Source organism: Astyanax mexicanus, chromosome 13 (assembly GCF_023375975.1).
Source record: "Astyanax mexicanus isolate ESR-SI-001 chromosome 13, AstMex3_surface, whole genome shotgun sequence".
Taxonomy (NCBI): domain Eukaryota; kingdom Metazoa; phylum Chordata; class Actinopteri; order Characiformes; family Acestrorhamphidae; genus Astyanax; species Astyanax mexicanus.
This window is the reverse complement of record NC_064420.1, coordinates 35,171,844-35,195,896: the sequence shown is the minus strand read 5'-3', so window position 1 is coordinate 35,195,896 and position 24,053 is coordinate 35,171,844. Positions and strand designations below refer to the sequence as shown.

The following is a 24,053-nucleotide window of genomic DNA, read 5'->3' as shown; positions in this document are numbered from 1 at the left end:
ATTGTCTATATATATTGTTAAACTCTGCTGTTTATTAAAAAATATATGGGGCACTGTTATGTTCTGAGTTTTATAGTTAACACTGTTTGTCAATGCTATTGCTGTTCCCAAAGCTAGGCTCTCAACATTATTCCCACAGACATACTCTGTGATAAATGAGTACAAAGAGAGAAACAGTCAGAATATTGTAGGAAGATTATTTGATAAAATAATGAATTCAGTTTTTGATGTTGTTTATTCTAATAATGTGAATTTCCATATTTGTAAATATTCTGTAATTCTGTCTATGCTCTCAGCATTAGGAAATACAGAGCCCTAAGACCTGAGTATTGGTGACTATTCTCATACTAGGAACTAGGTCCTTACTAGTCCATCATACTCAACAGCTTAAATGTAATATATAATGAACGTACAGGAGGGCCAGTATCTCCAGGTGCTCCAGGGATGTCAGAGGTGCAGGTACAGGCATACGCAGGAGCAGGGCAACTCTCCTCATCTCTCTGCAGAAACATGTGACCATAGCTGAGTAATAAATTATCACTGAATCCACACATTTGCTCTCAGTATTTCAACTACATTTAATCGAAAAGGTGTATGAGTAGTCTCTCACCTGAGCAGGCAGATCACAGCACGTGTCCTCAGAGGCCCAGGTAGTGTTGCACACTATCTCAAACGACTGAAGCTGGAACTGAGGAAAGCAGAAAAGCATTTTTAAACACACCACGTAATACTATTGAGCAATTGTGTATCTGCATTATTATAGTATTACATCATTACTACATTATAATTATGTCAGTAGTCTAAAATCGTCTTTATTAAACATTTATTAAATTTATTTTAGGACAATGTACAGCTCTGGAAAAAATAAGAGACTTAAAAATTATGATTTTCTTTGATTTCTTTGGAATATAATCAAGAGGAAGATGGATGATCACAAGCCATCAAACTAAGCTAAACTGCTTGAATTTCTGCGCCAGGAGTGACATAAAGTTATCCAAAAGCAGTGTGTAAGACTGGTGGAGGAGAACACGCCAAGATGCATGAAAACTGCGATTTAACCCTTGTGTGGTGTTCGGGTTTTCATTTTTCTTCAAATGATACAAAAAAAATGTTTTTTCTAACTCAAACTCATTGGCATTGGCTCATTTTTTTGTGAAAAACATATATCAAAACACATTTTCGATAAACACACACTGTACACCCCCCTACACATTTATATTACATACAGTATGTTTGGCCAAGGGCTAATAAACATTGCTTCATTTGTAAGTTTGAAACTAAACAAATTTTCTACTCATATCTTGAGTTTAATTCATTTTCTTTTACATTTTATTAAAAAACTAATAAAAGAGTAGCACTTTTTGAAAGAAATGTAACATAAGAAAGATAAGCTGTTTATATTGCTTGCAATTTAGGTGAAGCAAGCATGTGTAAAGTATTTTAATGTAAAATTGCTTAATTTTGCTGAATTAAATACAAGTAACAAAGTAAACGAGTAACAAAAATATGAACACCACACAAGGGTTAAAATAAAATGTTTCACCAAATATTGATTTCTAAATGTTTGTTTTCTTCGCATTATTTGAGGTCTGGAAGCTCTGCATCTTTTTTGATATTTTGGCCATTTCTCATTTTCTGCAAATAAATGCTTTAAATTACAATATTTTTATTTGGAATTTGGGAGAAATGTTGTCTGTAATTTATAGAATAAAAAAAAATACTTTATTTTACTCAAACATACACCTAAAAATAGCCAAATCAGAGAAACTGATTCAGAAACTGAAATGCTCTCTTAATTTTTTCCAGAGCTGTATTGTTCTTGTGACAGACCAGCTAATGAGACGTGAGGTGTATCACACTTACAGCAGCAGATCCGCTGCGGGGCCCTCGGGTCCTCACTAGTTTACCCAGCATCTCAAAGCCATCTGTAGGTAAAGTTCCCAGAGGACGGGCGGGTCTCTCTCCAACCCGCTGACAGTCCACAGACAAGGACACACCCACTTGACTGACTGACAGGTGAATCTGCCAATCATATAAAGAATAGATCATTTATAATATGTCTCAGAACAGAGCTTAATATTTAAATTTCATAAACGACTAAGTACACAGTCTTAAAGTCTCTATTTCAGGCACTCTTTATTTAACTCTCACACACACACACACACACACACACACACACACACACACACACCTTGTGGAAGCTGCCGTAGAAGAGAGTGTGAACTTGTGGCTGGTCAAAGGTCAGCTCCTGCACCTCTCCTCTGTAGTCCAGACTGAAGTACAGCAGCACTTTTCTCTCAGCTGACAGAAGAGAAAAACACACACATACACACACTTTAGATGTTAAAGACCTTTTTTAATATCAACTCCAAGTCATGTAGAACCTCAATGTCCAATCATTTTTATGGTTAGAACGGCTAATTAATCCTGCTCTACTGTCTTAAGCCCAGCTCATTTTCATCTGACGATTTTTTTTTTTTTATATAATTTTATTTCTAATTTTTTCCATTTTTCCCCAATTTACACAGCCAATTACCCAACCCACTCATTATAACTCCCCCTATCACTAGTAATGCCCCAACACACCAGGAGGGTGAAGACTACCACATGCTTTCTCTGATACATGTGAAGTCAGCCACCGTTTCTTCTCGAGCTGCTGCTGATGCAGCATTGCCGAGCAGCATCACAGCGCGCTCGGAGGAAAGCGCAGTGACTCGGTTCTGATACATCAGCTCACAGATGCCCTGTGCTGTGGACATCACCCTAGGAGTGATGTGGGGAGAGAGCACCATCTACCCACCCAGAGGGAGCAGGGCCAATTTTGCTCCCTCTGAGCGCCGGCAGCTTGATGGCAAAGCTGCATGAGTTGGGGTTGGAACCTGCGACCTCCTGCTCATAGTGGCAGCGCTTTAGATCGCTGGACCACTCGGCGCCCCAGAATCCTTATTCTTAAGATGCACAGCTCAAAAGGGGTCTTAGACATTTGGAAAACGTGTAAAGAATCCGCCCACAGAGCCTAGAACTTACGGTCCAGCACCACCCCCATCTTGGGCTGGAAGTCGTTGTCGGTGAGCTGCCAGAGGGCGAAGGGTTCCCTGGGTGAGTCCTGTAGCAGACGGAAGGCCATACTGATGGTGTGTTCCGGAGCAAAGCCAGCTGGGTGAATAAAACTGCAACACACAAAAAGATACAAAATATACAAAATATATATATTAACACAGTTTGTGTGTTAGTTACAATATTACATTATTACAAAAAGCTTAAATTGTAATTTAGAGGCAAGTGACTGGAGAACAGACCACTGTCAGGAAAAATAAGGGACAATTAAATGTTTATAATGCTCAAAAACTTATAATGCATACTTTATGGTGACAGCAATGCAAAAAACATATTATTTACAATTACTTCTATGACACGATTTAGTGGACAGAGTGCAAGGTTACTGAAAACCTGTAATTAATAACAGGGTTAGGAATATATACACCTCATAATCCTGTAATCAGTAAGCTAATAAGCTTCTACTGTTAGGCTCCGTGAGTAAGAACCTCAATCCTATATCCTCCAAGATAAGCAGTGTTATCTGAGTGAGGTTGGGAATATTAACCAGTGTGCTTATAGCAAGGTGGCATGAATAAGAGATCATTATGTGGACATGGGATATGGCAAACGTCACTGGACATGATAATACTTCTTGTCCCATGACATTTGGCATGTCAGTGTACTACATTATCCTAGGAAAGCTTTCCTCTTTTACAGCACTATTCTGCTCTAATCCCTTCCTGGTCCATCATGCACTGTTTTAATGTAAAAGAAACGTAAAGGGCTGTGTTATTGTGAGGTAGTGTTAAATCTGTGTTTGTGTGTGTCTCACGCTGTGCTCTGGGTAAGCTGTGTGTCTCTGTAGAGGGTGTAGCTGGGTAGAGAGCTGAAGATGAAAGGTTCTGCTGCCACGCCCTCAACGGTGGAATGAGCCCTCTGAGTCAGACCAAACGCCTCCATCATATTAAAACCTGAGGGACACACACACACACACAATTTTCTCTTGGAACAGTGCCAATAAAACCATTATTTCAAAAAAAGTACCAAATATACAATTTAAAGGTTTACCTTTAATTACATTATTCCTAATGGTGGTTTCAGGACACACTGTGAAAAAATATAGTAAAGTAATCAAAAAGATATCAACTAACATATATAAATAATTGTACACTATAAATGTATTTATTGTGTAAAAAATATTAAAAGATAATGCTATTCTTGGTGATATGACAAAAACATTAAAAAATGTATTTTAAAGCATAAATTAAAAGTATACTACTGCATCAAAATAAATATCTATAGGTTTCATTTTATATTAATATTAATTTCATACATTAAATAGAAACAAAATACTATTTGTATTTCATAAACAGTAACTTACATAGATCCTGATTTTGTATAAAATAATAATAGATAATAGTTGAAAAAATAAAAAAGTACCACAAAACTAAAGTGTAGCATAAATAGTACATACAAATAAACGTAAAAATAGCAAAACAAATACAAAATAGACCAAAATCCAGAATATTGTGATAAATAAAACATTATTAGTGTTAATACAAAGTTCTAGTTGTCATTGTACAGATAAAAGGACATATGTATATAAGTATATATTTTATTTTTCTGGTTACAATATGTAATTTGTATATTACAATTTCAATGTCTAAATATTATTAATAATTAAAAGTGAATAAGTCTTTGAAAAAAAATTGTAAATGCACTATTATGCTATTTTATTTTTTTATACTTTATTTTTATTGTCACTTTAAAAGAACAAGCAGGCATACTGTACAACAGATTATACCAAAAAAAAAAGAGAGAGGTTACATAACTATTATGCTATTTTATTGTCATTGTACATTAATATCATTTAAGATTCAGGGCAGTATATTAGAATCAGTTTATTGTCCAAATAAAATGGTAATTGTGACAGGTCTACTGTTCCAGTGTACTGTTAAATACTCACTTTCATTCTGTATGGGATGCAGCTTAGGAGGAAGTTGTATTCTGACTGGTGCCACAGCTGAGAACAAGTTACAGAGACAGTATTATTATGACAGAAATTCAGATACATATTTATTCTGCTTAGTGAAATAAACATGGAATTCAATAATGAATCTGAACTGTGGTCTAACCTGTGGGATGGAGAATAGTGACGGCAGCGCTCTCTACTGTCCCCAGGCGGGAGTGCACACTGATGCGATACACAGTCTCCGGCTGCAGCTCAGAGAAACAGTGGCTGTTGCTGGTGGCGTCTACTGTGTCCTCCTTTGTGTGTTTATCTGAGCACACACACAAAGATATATGCACATTAAGTATAATCACATAGACACAGTGTAGTATATTATATGTGTATATATATGGATTTGAGATGTCGTGTGTGTACATGGTTGTTAAATGCATGAATCAGTGATGTACAGTGGAGCTGAGCAGTACTGGTACCTCTGAGGGCCTGGATGACAATGCGGTATGCTGTAACTGCAACTACTGGCCTCCAGGACACGCAGACACTGGAGTGGTCAGAGCGCACCACGCTCACACTGCTCACACGCAGACTGGCTGGTTTTACAGGAAAAAGCAAGAGGCACAGGGTTGTTAAGCTGAAGTTGTTTGTTCTTGTGCATTTGTGGATTGGACAGTTGCCATTTTTAATGATTATATGAATGAGGTATAAATCCCAATTGTGATCATATTGTTAAAACAAGCAAATACCTAAATTTACTGTCTTTTTACAGGATACAGTAAAAGTGATTATAACTTTGCTTTGAGAAAATACACAACAAAAATAAAAGTAGTAAGCCTAATGTGAGAAAGATTGCTCCACCCTAATCTAAGAAGGGAAATTTAAGACTTTTTGTGATTTTTATTACTTGTGTGAACTAAGGGTGGGCAATATGTCCCTAAAATGATATCACAATATTTCAGGGTATTTTTGCGATAATGATATTCTTGGTGATATGACAAAACATTTTTAAAATTAATTTCAAGTGTATACAACTGCAACAGTATAATTTTTTGTATACAATAAATATATTAGTTTTGTACATTCAGTATAAACAAAAAACTATACATGTTTGTCTATTTCACAAACAGTAACTTTCCAAGACCCTGATTTTGTATAAAATAATAATAGTTGAACAAAATAAAACAAAAACACAAAACTATAGTGTACTAGGGGTAAGCAATATGGCTCTAAAATAATATCACAATATTTCAGGGTATTTTTGCGATAACGAAATACTTGGTGATATAGGAAAACTAAAATTATTAATTTCAGGAATATAGTATAATAGTATAACAGAATAATCATAATGTGGCAAAATAAATAATATAGCATAAAATAATATGATGCAGCAAAAAATATTGCAGAATATTTAGTGCATGCATATAAACTGCAAACTAAAACAATTATACAATTAATACACCTAAAGCTTCACAGTAAATAATAGACTACTTTTAAGACAGAACATCTCTATTATCATGATATGGATTTTTAATATCATGATATTTCTGTGTCACGATATATTGTATACGATATAATTTGTCCACCCCTATAGTGTACTATAAAGAATATATTAAATATAAATCAAACAGTACATAAAATAAAAGTGAATACGATATGGAGTTTTTTTATCAGAATTTTTGGTGATATTATTGCGTAAAAACAACATGACACACCCATAGTTTAACTGGGTCTTAGTTTGAATGTTAGATGTGACTCTAAGATAAACTTGGACAAAAAATATAGAAAACTTAATATTTATGTCAACGTAAGAATTTACGAGTCCAGTGATTTAAGTATGGGTGAGTTCATTAACCTTTATCCAGCCAGTGGATTGGTTTTGGGATCTTGAGCATTTTGAATATGCAGGTTCAAATTCCAGTACAAAGTTTTTTGAAATTCTACTGAAATCTTTACTTCCATTATAATTTAATATTCATATTAACTGTAGTTCATTTGTATGATAAATGCTCAGTATAATAACAGAAAACATATTGAAAACTGTGAATTATCAATCATAATAGCATTATTTTTGAATACCAGTGTGTGCCTATGTGCTTGTGAGAAAGAAAGAGTGAGAAATAAAGAAACAGATTTATACAGACAGAGAGAGAGAGACTCACTGGTTTTGGCCTGTGCTGAGGCACTGCCTCCCTCTCTGTTGCGGTATTCAGCAGTAACCAGCACACTGTAGCGAGTGTCAGGCTGCAGGGACTGCAGCAGAACTCGCTGTTCACTGCCTGGCAATGACACCTACGAGCAAAGCCGCCCCCAAGACTACATTACCCACAATGCAACACAGCCCTCTGCAAGATTTATGTATTATTCAGAAGTGAGCCTGCCTGCTCACGGCGCAGTGTTACACTGATGTAAACACAGTTTACAATATGATTGTTCAGGTACATGTACATTTGGGTATCAACACATTTAGTCTGTGAGACTCCAAAATCTGAATATAAAAATCCTTGATAAATTGGGGCACTCACTGTGTTTTCTCTGGCCTCTGCTCCAGTTAAAGGTGTGTAAGATACATGGTACCGCAGCACGTGGGCGTTAGGTGGGACCCAGCTGACCAACATGCTGACCGCTGTCTCCTCAGAGATGGACATGGAGCTGGGGCCTCCCCCGGACACTAGGACAAAGAAACAAACAAACAAAAAAAAAAACACACCAGAGATAAACACTCAGGAATGTTTCGTTATGCATTATTTATATGCGTTAATGTATTTAGACAAGAGAACACAGTCAATCCCTTTTTTTCTGATATCGCTACTGTCCAATGAAAAACACTTATCTCCAAAACAGCAACTTTACAGGAGAGAGAGAAAAAAAAACTTGTAAACTTTCAATGGAAGTCAATGTAAAAATAGTTTTTTTTTAGGTCATTTTGAAGAGTTTCTATTGGTCTGTTCATCAAGAAATTTTGGCACAGTGTAAGAGAAAGTTTGTCTGTTCAAATTATGGAGTAAAATAAAAATCAACAAAAATGGAGATAAGTGTTTTTCATAGGACAACGATGATATACTCTTACTTAGGTCTCTGGCAGGTGCACTTGATAAGAAGCATTTAGAGGCTAACAACATGCCTACTGTTATTGGTAGCAAGTCGATTCAATTTGTGTGTGATGGTTAGTTTAATGGAAAACAAATGCAGGGTACTAATATTGGTATAGAGGTTAATATCAGAAGAATACAGATTTGAGCTATAATGCTTTCATGATCACAGCAAATCTTAATGTGATTTAGAACTCTACTGATAGATATCCTTTATAATAAAGTATTCAGTATACAATCATATTTATAGTATATACTCACATGTGCTGTAGCGTATAGCCACAGCATCGCTCTGTGCTCCATCTGCGTACAATGCAGACAGTGAGATCTGATACTCCTTGTCGTCCTCAACCTCTTCCAATATGGCTCCCTCGCTTTCACCATCCACCTTCAGCTGGAAACACATCCATGCAAAGGATCATCAACCACTAACACTCATTCATTCATTTGGCCTTAACATAATGTAGGGCAAGCAGCCAAACGTTTTAGGTAAAGATGAATTGTGTGCATTCACTGATCAGCTGTAACATTAGTGATGCTAAAAACACTGATTATCTTCATCTACAGAGGGATCGGTCCAGGGGTGGGATGTATATATTAAGCAACCTCAATTTAACATTTCTTGTAACTGTCCAGCCTCTGGCATCAACTGGAAGATAATGTTTTCCTACTCCTCCATGCAGAATTCTTTCAGCTAAAAGTTGCTTTACGTAAACAGATCTAACAGGTGCTCCCTGGCATAATAATAATAAAAACAATCATAGTGAAATCTAGACTCTAGTGCAACCTGACCTGGACATGCAGATAGCATTTCACATGAAACAAAGACCCTATTTACACCTGGTCAATTCTTGTGACTAACATCTGGATTGTATGCTCATAATAGTTTAACCACATGCATTGAAACATGGTAATCAAATGTGTCTCAGGTTAGTCACACTGGAATATTAATAACTGGTATTTGGGTAATAAAAATCATGACACTTGAGACACATGAAGTGACCAGATGTAAACTGTTTTGATCATTACTGTAATTTTAGGCATTTCAAACATTTCACATAGTTTAAATGCCTTACGTAATAACTGCATCTTATTAATTACATTTCTTAAATTTAGTTTTTACCTCCATCTCTCAACAGCGTTATTCTCATCTTAATATAGTAACATTTTCACATTACATTACATTACAGTATGACCCACTATTTAAAAACACATTTTAGTAAATGCAAATGCTGGAGCTCAGTAGCGGGAGCTGGTGCTAACCTGCCTCAGGTCTCCTCCGCTGAGAGAGATCCATTTAATAAGGTATGAGGTCACGTCATCTGCAGCTGCCTCCCAGCGCACCGTCAGAGAGCTCTCGGAGTAATTAGTGACCCTGAGCTCAGAAGGAGCAGGAACCCTCACTGAAAAAGAGGGAAGCAGGTTCAGTAGTTAGGGATGGATAAACAGAGAAAAATAAGATGAAAAAATAATTGTTTATTTCATAAATGCAACAGTATGTGAGAGACTTACATGTGGTGACGTTGGCGGTGAGTGGGGTGGACAAGCCTTTGTCATAGTGAGATTGTACAGATACCAGATACCTGGATAGAGAGGCCAGATTCTGCAGTAAGACTGTGTTCACACCGGTTACCTCCACCTGAAGAGACAAAAATAAAGAGAGAGAGAGAGAAATTAAGTGAAAAGGAATGCGGTTAATACAGAAAATGTCTAGAGAACTATATTTGCCCTTCACCTGTTTAACATCACTGCCATGATTGGTGCTGTAAGTGATGCGATGAGCAGGAACACTGACTGCACCTGGCACCCAGGTGACTCTCAGGGTGCTGTGACTGACCATAGGAAACTGCAGACTAAGAGGAGAGGGCAGAGGGACTACAGAGATACAGAGAGACAAACAGAGAGAGAGAACAAGAAAGAGATAATAAATATGTAACTAGAATTAATAAATTACAAACCAAAACTGTAAGCAAGTTGGGTTGTACTTTGTTTGACAAGACCCTAATAAACCAGGAAATGTAGAGAATGATTAGCTAATCATCACCAACATCCATACACACACTATAAACTCAAAATATAATAGGCGCTTTTTGTTTTTTTTACATTTTCCTCTGCATTTAATGTTCTCAAATAGATCCTAAATAATGAAAATTACCTCTTGAAAGTGAATTACTGTTTTGTCCCAAGTGTCTACTTCAGTTTAAGCCCTGACTGGTCATTGTGCTATATGTAAAACTTAAGATATCCAGTGTGATAGCATAGTAGTGCAAATCGCATGAAAATGAGCAAAAACATGGATCAGCAGTAAGGGGTTAACTGCTCAAACCATAGACATAGCTTATATAAATGCTTTTGAAACTCATTTAATAAGTGTCTTTTATATATATTTACAGCTAAATTTCAAATGTTTGACTGATATATTTTGAATAAGTGGTATAACAAATTGTGTTTTGAAAAATGAAAGAAGTCAAAAATAAAGGTTAGAAGTCTTATTTAAAAAAAATGAAATACAGTACCAGAACAGTATACACCTTAAATTGAGTGTTTTTTTTATTATTTTAAAATTTGCTGCATTTTAGATTAATAGAAAAATCATCCACACTATAAAGAAAAACATTTATTTTATTCTATATTATTATTCACTTAACAATTTCCTGAAAAATTTTAAGAACTTTGAAATTATCCTCAAGGGCAGCGAGCCATGAAAGAAGAAAGACCCAGAGTTACCTCTGCTGCACAATATAAGTTTATCAGCCTCAGAAACCGCAAGTTAACAGCACCTAAATGCCTCAAAGAGTATTTTGGTTTGTTTAACACTTTTAAGTTCCTACATGATTCCTTATGTGTTCCTTTATAGTCTGGATGACTTTAGTATTTATTTAAGTAAGTGTTATTTACTTACTCATTTAAATAAAAACATTAAATGAGAAGATCTGTCAAAATTTTTACTGGTACTATATGTACAGTATCTATGGTAAATGACGATACGATCAAAATTAAAGGACATACACGTGGAAGCGACGGCTGTGATGGGATCACTAGGCTCCTCATCGTACAGAGCGTACAGCGTGACTGAGTAATCTGTGGAGGGCATCAGATCCTGCAGCTCCACATCCGTCTCATCTGCCCCAAATTTCACCTGTCACAAAAAAAGACACAAACACAGCTGCACCTCACACCATTCAGATATATATATATATATATTTTCAAACTGTTGAATTTATAAGTATTTGGACAGTGACATGATTTTTGGAATTGGCACTACCTCAATAGATTGCATATATGCAGTCATTTACTGTGAGTATAATGTAAATTAAGGCTAAGAACAAGAATGTTAACATTCACTCATAACTAGAGACATAAAAAAAACACTTGAGTGAAGCTTCACATCAATTAAGCCTCACTTTAATGCTATTAATTATAGAGGCCAGACTCACCTCTCGAGCATCATCAGGCTCCCCATCCGTGAGGGCAGAATACAGCGCCATGTACTGAGTAGCTCCAGGAGCCGGCCTCCAGTGCACCCGCAGAGTAGTGGGAGAGGATGCAGTGACCTCTAGAGAGTGCGGCATGGCCAGTGGCACTGCCGAGAGCAGAATAAAAGACAAACACTACCAAGTTAAAAAAAAATAAAATACAAACGAGAAGTGAATAAAATGTAGGAATAATATCGGTATCAGCCAATAATGGCTGTTTTATATACACTTGGATGTTTCCAAACATTACCCGACTACTTAGAATTAAGTAAACATTTGTGGCCACATATACATTCAAACAGAGATCTTTGAGTTGAATCAACTTATAAATACTGAGTTATTCTGTTGCCATTTGCAGCTTCTTTTTGCATCTATTTGCATACTGGGTGTCCCCCCCATTTTTTAAAACTCACCATCAGAGTGTAGTCATTCCCTCCAAGCTACCTTAGATAAACTTGTAGATCATATATTATTATTAACTGCTTGGCCACTGTGTTGTAGGCTGTAAGAACAAGCAGCATTTTCTGAGCTGTGTTTGCTGTGCTCTCAATACTTTTCACTCTATAGAATTGTATTTCTTCGTCTACTTTTCTGATTATTTAAAAAAAAATACTTTAAATCAAAGAGAAGACTAAATACAAATCTGCAATTTTTTATTGAAAGTAGAATTATTAAGCAAAGCATTTGATAACAAAAAATAAAATACTAATACTATTTTTTTTTTGTGTTCTGGTTAAGTTGGCAGAAATTATATTAATTATTTAGTTTGCATTAAAATGTTGTATAAAGTACCTACAATTTTTTTAAATAAAATAAAATAAATAAGTTATCTTGGTATCTTAAGTCTTACATGTCTTAATTTAAAATATATATGTATCTATGTATACATATTTGTTAAGTTCACTGTACTTAAAAATTAAATTACATGAACTTAAAATGTAACAAAAATGTTGAGTTTAGTGAACTTATTGGGTTTTACAGTGAAATGTGTATATCGGCATCGGCATCAGCTGATATTTACACATTTAATATCCGATATCGGCTCAGAGTTTCCACATCGGTGCATCCCTAAAATGAAACCTTGCTGAGGAAGTTGTGTGTGTGTGTGTGTGTGTGTGTGTGTGTTTGTATGTGTGTGTTTTATAAAGTTACTCACGTGTGGTGAAGATGCCTCGAAGTGGAGAGCCGACGTTGTGCTCGTACACAGGGAAGATTGACAGGTGGTACTGTGTCTGGGAGGACAGTCCCGTCAGCATCACTGTGGAGACAGACCCATTCACCACCACCTGTGAAAACAAAAGGATGATGAGCATGGATCTTCCCACAGTGCAGAGCTGGACTTTATGTTATCTGGTGGTTTAGAGCGAGAGTGAGACTGACCTCCTGTGGGCTCTGTCCCTCACTGCTGTGGAACACCACCCTGTACTGCTGCACAGTCCGGCTGGGCCCCGTCCAGCTCACACGCACCTCTTTAGAGCCCAGTTCAGAGTACTGCAGCTCGGTGGGGCTGGGGTACGACAGAACAGGGTCCTCTGTGGGACGCTCCATTCCTGCTCCACACACACAAGCACAAAAACAATCAATGTCCAATCAATGTACTTAATATACATGTTACTTAAACTAGCTAATCACATTTGAGTAATATGCAAACATCGAAATGGTAACTTTATAGTAGTTTGTAATAAATTGCAAGGTATTGTTTTTAAAGCTTAATTTAGCTTAAATTAATTTATCCTTAGTGAACTCTTCATTGAGCAAAGATGGCTTACCAGTACTCTGATTCTTAACATCCAGCATTCTCAACAGGTCTCAAAACTTAATAAAATGCATTTCAAGAACAGCTTTTAACCAACTCCAACAAGGCTATTAAAACTTTTTACTCATTTTATATCATTTTGTAGTATGCCTATACATTTTTTTTAGTTCTAGTAAGATCAGACAACACAACACTATGTCTTAGCATATTTATTGCGCCTTAATGCTGTTAACAAGGTTGTATTATTACCGGTACTTGCTTTAATAAAAAAAAAATATATATATATATATATATATATATATATATATTTATACAATATTTATACAATTTTCACACAGCTGATTGATCAAGACATAGTTTTGTCCTCAAGCTATAAGGGTGATACAAAATAAATGGAAGCCTTATAAATGTGTCAACCACACTGATTTTGGATGGTACAGAATTCCCTTATATTAGCCTCATGCGGGGGCTCCAAGTTGTCTGCCACATTGATCGGAAAATCACTGGTTCGAATCCCATTCATGTAGCTTGCCATCAGCTGCAAGAGCCCTTAGAGAGCACAATTTGCATTGCTCTTTCTGGGATTAGGACACGTCATCAGCAACAGTTGAAAAAGGGGTGGTGTCTGACTTCACATGTATCAGAGAAGGCATGTGCTAGTCTTCAACCTCCTGGTTTCAGGGCATCACTTGTGATGGGGGAGTCCTACTGAGTGGATTGAGTAAATGGCCTTGTAATTTGGGGTGAAAATGGGATTAAAGTAAAAAAAAATAAATAAAAAAAAAATAAAAAAACAAGGTTAATTTGCATGTGTTTCAGAAATGTCCTTACTCTTTGTTTTACTGCGGTCTTCTATCTTCCCACATAGAATGCGCACTAATCGGCTCACCAGCTTACTGAGCAGCGGGAAATCATTCACATTGTATACATTCAGCTCTAGAGGCTCAGACGCCACCTGTCTCAACTCAGCCTCATCTGCATTCTTCACACCTGAGAGAGAACGAGTGAGAGAGAGAGAGAAAATGAGAAAGAGAAAGAAGGAACGAGCAAGATGCAGGAACTATTGCCAAAAAAACATGAAACCCATAATTATTCTATAATCCTGTCTTTTGTCTGTGTAGTGGGCGTCTCACCCACAGCGATGATTTCCACTCCTTCACTCTTCAGCCTGGTCGCTGCAGTAACGGCATCATCCTGAGATTTTCCATCAGTTAAAAGCAGCACAAAACGAGGAACATCTGACCGAGCTCCTGATTCCTCATTTAGATTCTCCTCCAGAACATGAATTAGAGCCTGACCTGAAACACACACACACACACACACACACACACATAGTCATGGTTTAAAGACTGAACTGATCTTCACTGGGTTAAGTTCATTCAGATTAGATCCATTAATCTGTCAGTGGAGGCACTCTCACCTGTGAAGGTGTTCCCTCCTTTGTATCTGAAGTTTCGAACAGCATCCAGGAGCTGCTCTCTGGTAGTGAAGTTGTTGAGCTGCCATTCAGTGCGAGGGTCTCCACTGTACTGTGACAGAGCTGAAATAGAGATGCATTCACATTTACCCTTCTTTCTATTTTTTTTAATTTAGAAAAATTAATGTAGATAGTATTTTGGAAATGACAGTAAACTCTGCACATCCTAAGACATAACATAGTTTCTGTAAATAAAATACTTTAAATACAGATATCAGTCAAAAAACACATTTTCTGCAAAAAGATATAGTATTAAATTTAACACTTATTAATTATTATTTATTTATTATTTATTTTTAGTAACAAATGCAAATGTATTGTTGCCAAAATGCATACTGTAATAAAATATATTATACATTGTGACATTATGATTTGCAAAGCAATTCTGGTGATTTCAGCTACAAGATTTCTTATTTTATTTTACTGTACATTTTTGTGTGTTATTTACCCCTCAAAATTGTATTGTTTAAAGTAAATCCAAAACTATGTTACAATTGGAGATTTGCCAATTTTTTTTTAGTTCTAGCATATATAGCTGTTTTATGAATGAAATACATTAACATGCATTAAAAACAGGTTAGCAGGGCAGACTGTGGCCTGTTGATACAGATTGTAAATCAATTGAAAACATAGATTTGCAAAGAATTATGTAGTAACATGCACATTTCAATATTATAATAAAGTGACAGTAATATCTTCAGACTGTTTTGCCTGTGACAGCAGGTTTTCAACAACAAACAGACAGGAAACAATATGAATGTATGATTTTACCGATTTGTACTGCATCTGGGCCGATAAAGAAGGGCATGACCAGCCCCTCCAGAAACTCTCGTACTTTTCTGAAGTTTGTGCGCCCGATGCTCCAAGAGCCGTCCACCAGCAGGACAAGATCAGCCTGCACTCCAGCCCTGCACTCAAACGGCTTCCGCGAGGCACCAGCTGAACACATTCAGATATAAGGTGAGAGAAAGTGTGAGAAACATACTACAGCTCTGAAAAATAAGAGACCACTTAAAAATGATGAGTTTATTTTATTTTACCAATCTGAAAACCTCTGGAATATAATCAAGAGGAAGATGGATGATCACAAGCCATCAAACCAAGCTGAACTGCTTGATTTTTTTCATCGGGAGTGGCATAAAGTTATCCAAAAGCAGTGTGTAAAACTGGTGGAGGAGAACATGCCAAAATGCATGAAAACTGTGATAAAAAACAGAGCTGTATATAATCACATTTAACTGCACATGATTGCTGGCCTGACAGGTCAAACTATTTAAGTAATTTCATAACTACATGCTGCAGGTACACTGTTTTTACTCTGCTCTCTGATAGTGAACTCAAATTAAACCCTAAATATCAGTAAAACCCAGATTAGAGCTTGTACACTTCTAAATAGATATCAGTTCTCCCTGGTTCCCGTGCCGTTCCAGACTGATTAGAAGCACAAGTTTCTGTGCTTCAGACCTCAGGCTACCAAAAGGGGCAGATAACGACCACCTCCATCACTCTGTCATTAACCCTGTCGTCACCCCGCATTCTGCCTCTGCCCCTCAGGACACAGGCCTTAGATCAGGCCCAGAGAGCACTGTAAGACATTACACTCACAGCCAGCACAGCGGAAAACAACACAGTTAATTAACTCTACTAATCGACAAATCCGGAGAAACTTCCTACAAGATATGGTAATTATCATTTAATGGAAAATAGGACTGTTCCAACATTTCTTATCTTTTATCATACAGAAGGTTCATCTACACGTTAGTGATGTCATCTAAAGCCCCTTTCAGACAAGCATGGAAACCTAGAACATTTCTGGATATTATGTGGACACAATCAAGTGCACAATCCAGGTAATGCTTCAGAGCCTCTGCATGAATAGAGCAGACAGTTTTCCAAAGAATTCACACTGGGCTTGGGAGGGCAATATGACTATATGACTATATGACTATAATTTACATAAAAAGAAAGAAATACGATAGGGGTGTGCCATATTGTATCGTGAACAATAATTTTGGCAAATATTTTGATGCAATAAAATATCTCTATATTGTGATATTGCAATATTCTTGAAAGCAGCCAATTTTGTATTTGTTTTGCAATTTACTGTATTTTCTTTTAATTGTTTGTTATATGCACTAAATATGCTGCACTTTAGTTTTGTGGATGATTTTTGTTGTTACATTTTTTATTTTATATTAAAAATAATCAAAATCATGTAAAATCAAAGTATAACATTAAAGTAGGGCTGGAAGTTTAATCAAATGTAATTTAATGTGATTTTAAACATGGAATAATAAAGATTGTACATGTTTTATAGCTCTAAATCTACAAGCGAAAAGGACTTGTTATTATATAGGAACTAAAAAAAAAACAATATATATATTTTACAATAATATTGTAACCCAGCCTTATAATAAATGATCAGAATTTATTTATATCAGCATGCTGTGCATCTAAGTAGCATATATTTTTACTGAATAACATATAACAGATTTCCTGAGAACACGAAAAGTCTCTGTATTTACAATATGTGTATAAAAGGCAAACTCCAGATAATGTCCAGACCTAGTACATTTTATGTATTTTCTGTTAAAATAGCTTAAGAGTGCTGGGAACACTTGTGTGATAGTATTATGTAATCCTAATGGCATGTTTTACCTGTACCAGGCTGGGTGGGCATGCTTTTTCTTACTTTGTCCTCCTCTTCTGCAGGCAGCTCTCTGCTTTCAACCTGCTCATCCTTTTCCTCCAGCTTTGTAAGGCTCTTTTCTTTCTTTTTCTTTTTCTTATCTCTGCTGCTCTTTTCAACCTCCTGCTCTTCTTGGTCAGATACTGTAGGGGGCTCTGGAGGTACAGAATAAAACACTACATCATACAGGTGAATGTATACAGGTGAAACACACATACAATACAATATACATGATAACTACCAGAATAGACAAAAGACATGTAAAAAAGCCTTGAATTATCGAACCCGAACACACAAGGATACTTTAAGATCTAATCTGTATCTGCTCTTTCTGAAGCACAAGTCAGTTTTTATTCTATAACCTTCTTAGAAACAGCAGTTTTCTTTGTTCTGTTCTATGTTCATTTCTATTATCATATTAACTAAACAAAGCATGATGTCATGATGGTTACAAATTATGCAGAAAAATATTTTATATTCTTCAAACCCTATAAAAACTATATAGCGATCGAGGGGATGTCTTTTTTTCCTCTTTCATCCAAGGTGTTCTTTTTTTTACATTTACATATTTACATATTTTACCATTTAGCAAAACTATTTTGTTTGGTTTTAGGGATTTATTCAGAACATCCAAAGCTAGTACAGATAGACCCCAAATTATATAAATATAAGTTCTGATACTACCAGAACTATAAACCAAGACTTTTTGTAATATATTATGGCATAATAGGTTATTACTAAGAGCTGAATACAGTGGTTTTCAGTCCTATTCTTGGAAAATGTCCAAATGATCTTAGATCTTACTAAGGGTGACACTTTATGTGTTTCGGTAAGTGTGCATGACCCCTGGAAACCTTAAGCTGTAGGAATGGCAATATGGTATTATGGGAACTTCAGTGGTTCAGCAGTATTGCTTCTGTACTGTTCATCTCCCCCGCCCCTCCTTCTGTCTCTGCTCTCACTCTCTCTCTTCTCTATTCCTCATACTGTCACATGTAAAAACAAATGACTCAAGTCTTTTTGTTCTTTTTTATTAATTTCCCACTGTTGTCACATTTGGGAGAACTTGAAAATAAGATATTAAGGCCATTAAATCGATGAAATTAGGGGGCATATGGCATTTAATGTAATATACAGTTATTTGCACAACTTCTCTTCAATCTCTTCAAATTAAATGAAAAGAAAACTGTGATCTTATGTTTTTTTCCCACTGCAATGTACTCATACTGAACCGTGAGGTCTAAAACACAGTGCAAACTGAACTGTGACTAATCCACTCCACCTAAATTAACTGTTTACAGCCTTAAAAAATTGATGGCAAGTGATTGATTGGTTGAATAGGGTGTCATAGGATTGATTTGGAGGTTAAAACCTGCAAAAAGACAGCTCAAGGAGAGGGCCAAAGACCATTGTTGTAGCTGCATCTACAGCAGTATGAAGAACAGTAATCACCCACGACTTTGTTCAACATTCTGAAAACAAACTACATGAACTATTTGATGGTTGTAAAAAAGTTTTAATTCCAAACTTTTAAGTAATGTAAATGTGTGTATGTGATAGTGGGAGTAAAGAATCGAATTGTCCTTATGTACAGAGTACAGGCATCAACCTGGCCTGGGGCATCGATCCATGGCTCCCATGGCCTTAAACTGCATAAAACTGCTCCCATTTGCACAGAAACAGAGCTGATTATAGGTGTCTATGTGTGTGTCTGTGTGTGTGTGTCTGTGTGTGTTGGTTAGAGAGATGATGTTGGAGCAGGGCTTTTATTATCAGTTTAGTGAGAGACCTTAGACCTTAGTAAAACACATGTAATGACAGAGGAGCATCCAGGTGGGAGTGAAAGACCTACTGCACCTCCACCATGTTCCAGACAAGAACAGGAAGTTTACAGTCACTATAAAAACTATTATGCATCCGCCTTCCACACCTTCTTACACATTCTTACATAAGGGATGTAGGTGGTCCAAACAGGAACTGTGTGGCACAAAGCAGAGTAACTAAACGTTATACTGTAGTGAACTGGGCCTGACCTGTGGTGGTGGGCTCCTGATAGAGCACAGTGGGCATTGATTCCAGAGCCTCTGTTACATCGTCCATCTCTCCAGAGCCCGAGCCCACTGCCAGCACTTTCTTCTTCTGCTCACGGTTTCCATTCCTCACCAGTTCCTCCTCCCGCAGCCCGCTGACTGAAACACACAACACTCAGCGTGAATAAATAAACTGGAATGCACCCAAAGGCCTTCAAGTTATAATTGAGTCAATCAGTTTTAAAAAATAATGATCGTGATTAATTCTTAAGGGGATTTAGGGCCCTCTCTGGTGATAATGGGTAATTGCACCAAGCATGCGGAAGAATCATTTTAAACTGGGCGGGTGTGATGCGGTCTCCTTTCAGAGCGGATGAATCCGATTCCAGGTTATGTTCAGTCAGAGTGAGAGCGCACTAGGTTAGAAACTTCACTTCAACTACACACTTTGTTTTGAATGAGCTACTGAGCTCTGAGTTTCCCCTTCTGAAGTCTCCATTGCTCCACCAGCCACTTGCTTTCAGTAACACTAAGCCGGATTCTCTTTCAGAGGATGTACATGTGACGTAAATATGTAAAGATGCTTGACGTGGCCAGAAAAACTTCGACAGAAAGTGACCCGACACCCAAGTTTTTAGAAAAAATATATATATTAGGCTTAGCAGGGAAGATCATTCCAGCGCAGTGGTACAATTAAACACAACATTTTGTCCCTTCCCCACTCATGAAATGCTTCTGCTTTCAGTTTAGAAACCAAATAATACAGACTGCCACTTTTAATAGGCTTTCAATAATGGATAATTCAATGTAAATAAAAAACAATGTTAAATTGGCAACATGGAATTATATTCAAATTAGGAGTGATTAAATAAAAAACAACCCTCAAATTAGCAACTGTTTACCTGCTTCCAATCACTCAGTTAGTATAAATACCTGTTCATTACTTTGCAAAGTATTGCCAAAGTATCCTGTCCCCTGTCTTTTGTATGTGTGCCCTGTCTTTTGGATGCCTTGTGCATAAACCCTTGTTTTGTCAGTTGCTTTACTCTCCTGGTTAGTCTAATTTGTAGCTTTTCTACTTATTTCTCAAGGTTTATGGTTTATGATCTGGCCTTGTTCATGTCTGTTTTGACTGCCTCTTGTGTAGGAGCTGTTGCTTAGTTTGTGCATTATATAAACTCATTAAACTGAGTGTTTGCTTCATTCCTCACACGTTGCAACATGATATCAGACAGTATCAGAAAGAGCACGACTCAAGCAGGGTTATTTTAGATTACTAAACATCTTACTACTTACTTTACAGGCTGGGTAGAGTATATAGTGCCATATCCATATTTCTTTAGCTATATTATCTTCATACAGTAGCTCTATTTCACAACTAATACAGTGAATTTCAGGCACTAATCATGTCCTGTCTGATCGACTATATTTAGCTTTCCTTTAAATTAGATTCTTTTTATCACTGCATCATTTTGAAAGATAAAATACCTCAGTGTTTAGCTGTAATGCCCTGTGGGGAATGCAGTCAGTCACATGGAAAATCTGAGCTGTCTAGAGTGGGGGAGACTGGGTGTCTTCTTGAAGGAACAATGGAATTCTGAGCCCGGCAGGCCGGCCTCTCAGCCAAACCGCACGACTAACCTGTCCGAACATGCAGCACCCGACACAGTAACCTAGAAGCACTGCTCACACCCAGGCCCTCTACCCCAGGGGTACAGCTGAGTACATGGCCTAGGTCAGCAGGAGCAGTGTGGCATTGTATGAGTGACGCACATATAACACATACACACACACAGCACTTCACTTATAGTGTTCTATGAGCAATAGAATTTCTATGAACACCATAGCAAGAACTCACAGTGCTCCCTTTCTCTTTAAAAGGCTATTACGTGCCTCAAATTTTGTCCACTTTTACTTATTATGTGCCCATTTTAGGCCGTGCCAGATTACAGTGTTTTGACAATATTCCTAAAAGCGTTCCATGTGCCTGTAAAGACACACATGCGCTACCAGTGTTTTTCCTTTATTTCTTTAAGAGGACATAACCTGTAATCCTGAAGGATTCCAGTACTTCAACCCTGACAATTACAGTCATCCAGTGGAGAGCAACATATGGTACAGTATGTACGAGCATGTATGTATGTATGTAAGTATGTGTGTGTGTGTATGTGTTTGAGTACATTCCTTACTACATATGTAGTGTAAGCTGAAAGTGATGTATGCTCTCCATGGTGTTGAAAGGGGAAATTGCATCTACAGGCCTACAGCCTTTCACACAGCATTGAAATGAACAGCATTACTGCTGAAGTGACTTACTGTATCAAACTGTGTCTAGCTAGCAATTATGATTTCTGAAAATTATTTTGACAACTCAGTTAAAAATGTCACAGTTCCAAATGTCACAGTACGTATCATTGTTTTAATCTACCATTTTAAAAACACACAAAGTGCTACAAATTATAAGAATCCTAGAACACAACTACTGGCTTATTGAATAATAAACATTCAGTACATTGTGAACCTCAAAGGAAATCTCAAACAGAACTGAAAAAACGGTCAATTTAAAAGACATAAAACTCTTATGTAACAGTCTTGACTCGTTATAGGTCATAGCCATAGTGAAAGCTGCTGAAACACTACAGCAACATAAGAATAAGGTGTTGTTGATACTGAAGAGCAGCCCATCACCAGCAGACAGGGCAGGTTATGGCTATAAAGGTTGCAACGTGAATTAGCATTGCTTTCATTGAGTTTCAGCATGAGTGAAGGTCATGGCTAAAATAACCTGAGAGCACATGGATTTAAAAATGTGTCTTAATACATATTTTGGAAAGATAAACAGCAAAAGGTACATTGTTTCATAATAAACACAATTATATCTTACTTCAAATGTACCTAACCGACCAAGATATGTTTGATCCAACAAATCTGCTGCTTTAGTTTGAAGTTGAAGATGGTAATGATGACAATGTAGCTTGCAACTGTTGGAAGTTTATGTTCTATCAGGTTGTTATTGTTTTCTGCATTTAATAAGCTTAGAGCAGTTTTCTTTGATGTCTGCTGCTAGATCCCCTCTATCTCCTCTTTGTTAAGACACCTGTAGTTCTGCTACATCCCTCTCCTCCCTCCCTGTCATCTTTCTTACTTGTGAAGCGTCTCTTGGCGATGAGCTTCTCTCCTGTTCCGTTCAGAACCAGCACCTGCAGCAGGTATTCCTGTCTGGAGTCCAGCCCCACTACTGTTGCCTTGCCCCGTGTGGTGGTCAGCATCATCTCCGGCTGGGGCACTTACAGAAGACAGAAACAAAAGGAGAGGCAGGTAAGTAGTTAGAAGGCCAACATATAACTACTCCACAGTTTTCTACATTTATGTACTGCATTTCTACCAAATGACCACTACTTACATAAGAACAGAAATCACATTTAATTAAAATACATTTAAAATTGTATGTGTACTTTAAAATGCATTTATTTATGCCCATTGCCTTCAGGTCAAAGCATGTTCATTTTACTCAAACATATACCCATAAATAGCAAAATCAAGCTGATTCAGAAACTGAATTGGTCTCTTAATTTTCTTAATCAATTAATAAAGTTTTAAGAATTCAGAAATAAATTTTTGTTAATACATTTGTTAATTAGTGAATAACCCTGGTTTTTAATTACAGTTTTCATGCATCTTGGCATGTTCTCCTCCACCAGTCTTACACACTGCTTTTGGATAACTTTATGTCACTCCTGGTGCAAAAATTTAAGCAGTTCAGCTTGGTTGGATGGCTTGTGATCATCCATTTTCCTCTTCATTATATTCCACAGGTTTTCCATTTGATAAAATCAAAGCAACTCATCATTTGTCGTCTCTTATTTTTTTTTCCAGAGCTGTATACACATATATGTATATTTGGGGCTGGAAATGCTCAAACATAAGGTGTATCATTACATATTGTGCAGGTGGATTTCTGGGTTTATTCCAGGACTTCTATTCCAGATTTATTCACACCTAAAGCACATGGTATCAGAATAATACCCAGCAGGGCCCCATTTAATGTTTTTTACTATTTAGGTTTTTTGTATCACATGGCTTCCCCTAGTCCCCCCCACCGTCTCCCTTTTCCTAAACAGAGGAGATGTGCTGGTGTTTCTGTGTGAAATTTCTCAGCAGACAGAATCAGACCTGTCTGAACTCACCTCAGAGAGAGAGAGAGGAGTGGGAAAGATAAGAGAGAGTGAGATAATGAGAAGAGAAAGAGACAGACAAAGACAGAGAGAGAGAGGGAAGTGAGAGAGCATGGCAGATAGCAGTGGAGATGAAGAGGAGTAAAGTCTGGCTTCTTGCCCATCTTCATTCCTATCTCTGATAGAATGTATCCCCCCCCCCCCAAACGCTTCAGCTACAGTGATGTCTGACATAATGATGGAAAATACAGATGCTGTCAAAAAAGTAAGAAAAACAGGGAAAAAGAGAGAAAGGAAAAGTGAAAAAGAAAGAGGTGCAAGGCAAGATGTACAGATGAACAAAAAAAACATAAAAA

At 36.9% G+C, this 24,053-nt stretch overlaps 1 protein-coding gene across 1 annotated transcript in view; it reads right to left on the bottom strand.

Annotated features, from left to right (window-relative positions):
* Nucleotides 1-24,053, bottom strand: part of LOC103043212 (collagen alpha-1(XX) chain) — a 41,120-nt gene that overhangs the window by 5,691 nt on the left and 11,376 nt on the right. Inside the window, exons 4-30 of the mRNA XM_049462765.1 lie at nt 22,668-22,808; nt 19,526-19,681; nt 17,462-17,647; nt 15,575-15,742; nt 14,747-14,866; nt 14,460-14,624; nt 14,158-14,316; nt 12,951-13,120; nt 12,727-12,856; nt 11,532-11,677; nt 11,104-11,233; nt 9,830-9,969; nt 9,607-9,733; nt 9,358-9,497; nt 8,356-8,488; nt 7,528-7,673; nt 7,165-7,294; nt 5,482-5,598; nt 5,175-5,321; nt 5,006-5,062; nt 4,108-4,146; nt 3,872-4,010; nt 3,028-3,170; nt 2,192-2,301; nt 1,864-2,022; nt 611-688; nt 414-500 (exon numbers count right to left, since the gene is read on the bottom strand). Coding sequence (XP_049318722.1) covers nt 414-500; nt 611-688; nt 1,864-2,022; nt 2,192-2,301; nt 3,028-3,170; nt 3,872-4,010; nt 4,108-4,146; nt 5,006-5,062; nt 5,175-5,321; nt 5,482-5,598; nt 7,165-7,294; nt 7,528-7,673; nt 8,356-8,488; nt 9,358-9,497; nt 9,607-9,733; nt 9,830-9,969; nt 11,104-11,233; nt 11,532-11,677; nt 12,727-12,856; nt 12,951-13,120; nt 14,158-14,316; nt 14,460-14,624; nt 14,747-14,866; nt 15,575-15,742; nt 17,462-17,647; nt 19,526-19,681; nt 22,668-22,808 — 3,563 coding nt within the window. The remainder of the gene's footprint in view (nt 1-413; nt 501-610; nt 689-1,863; nt 2,023-2,191; nt 2,302-3,027; nt 3,171-3,871; nt 4,011-4,107; nt 4,147-5,005; nt 5,063-5,174; nt 5,322-5,481; nt 5,599-7,164; nt 7,295-7,527; nt 7,674-8,355; nt 8,489-9,357; nt 9,498-9,606; nt 9,734-9,829; nt 9,970-11,103; nt 11,234-11,531; nt 11,678-12,726; nt 12,857-12,950; nt 13,121-14,157; nt 14,317-14,459; nt 14,625-14,746; nt 14,867-15,574; nt 15,743-17,461; nt 17,648-19,525; nt 19,682-22,667; nt 22,809-24,053) is intronic.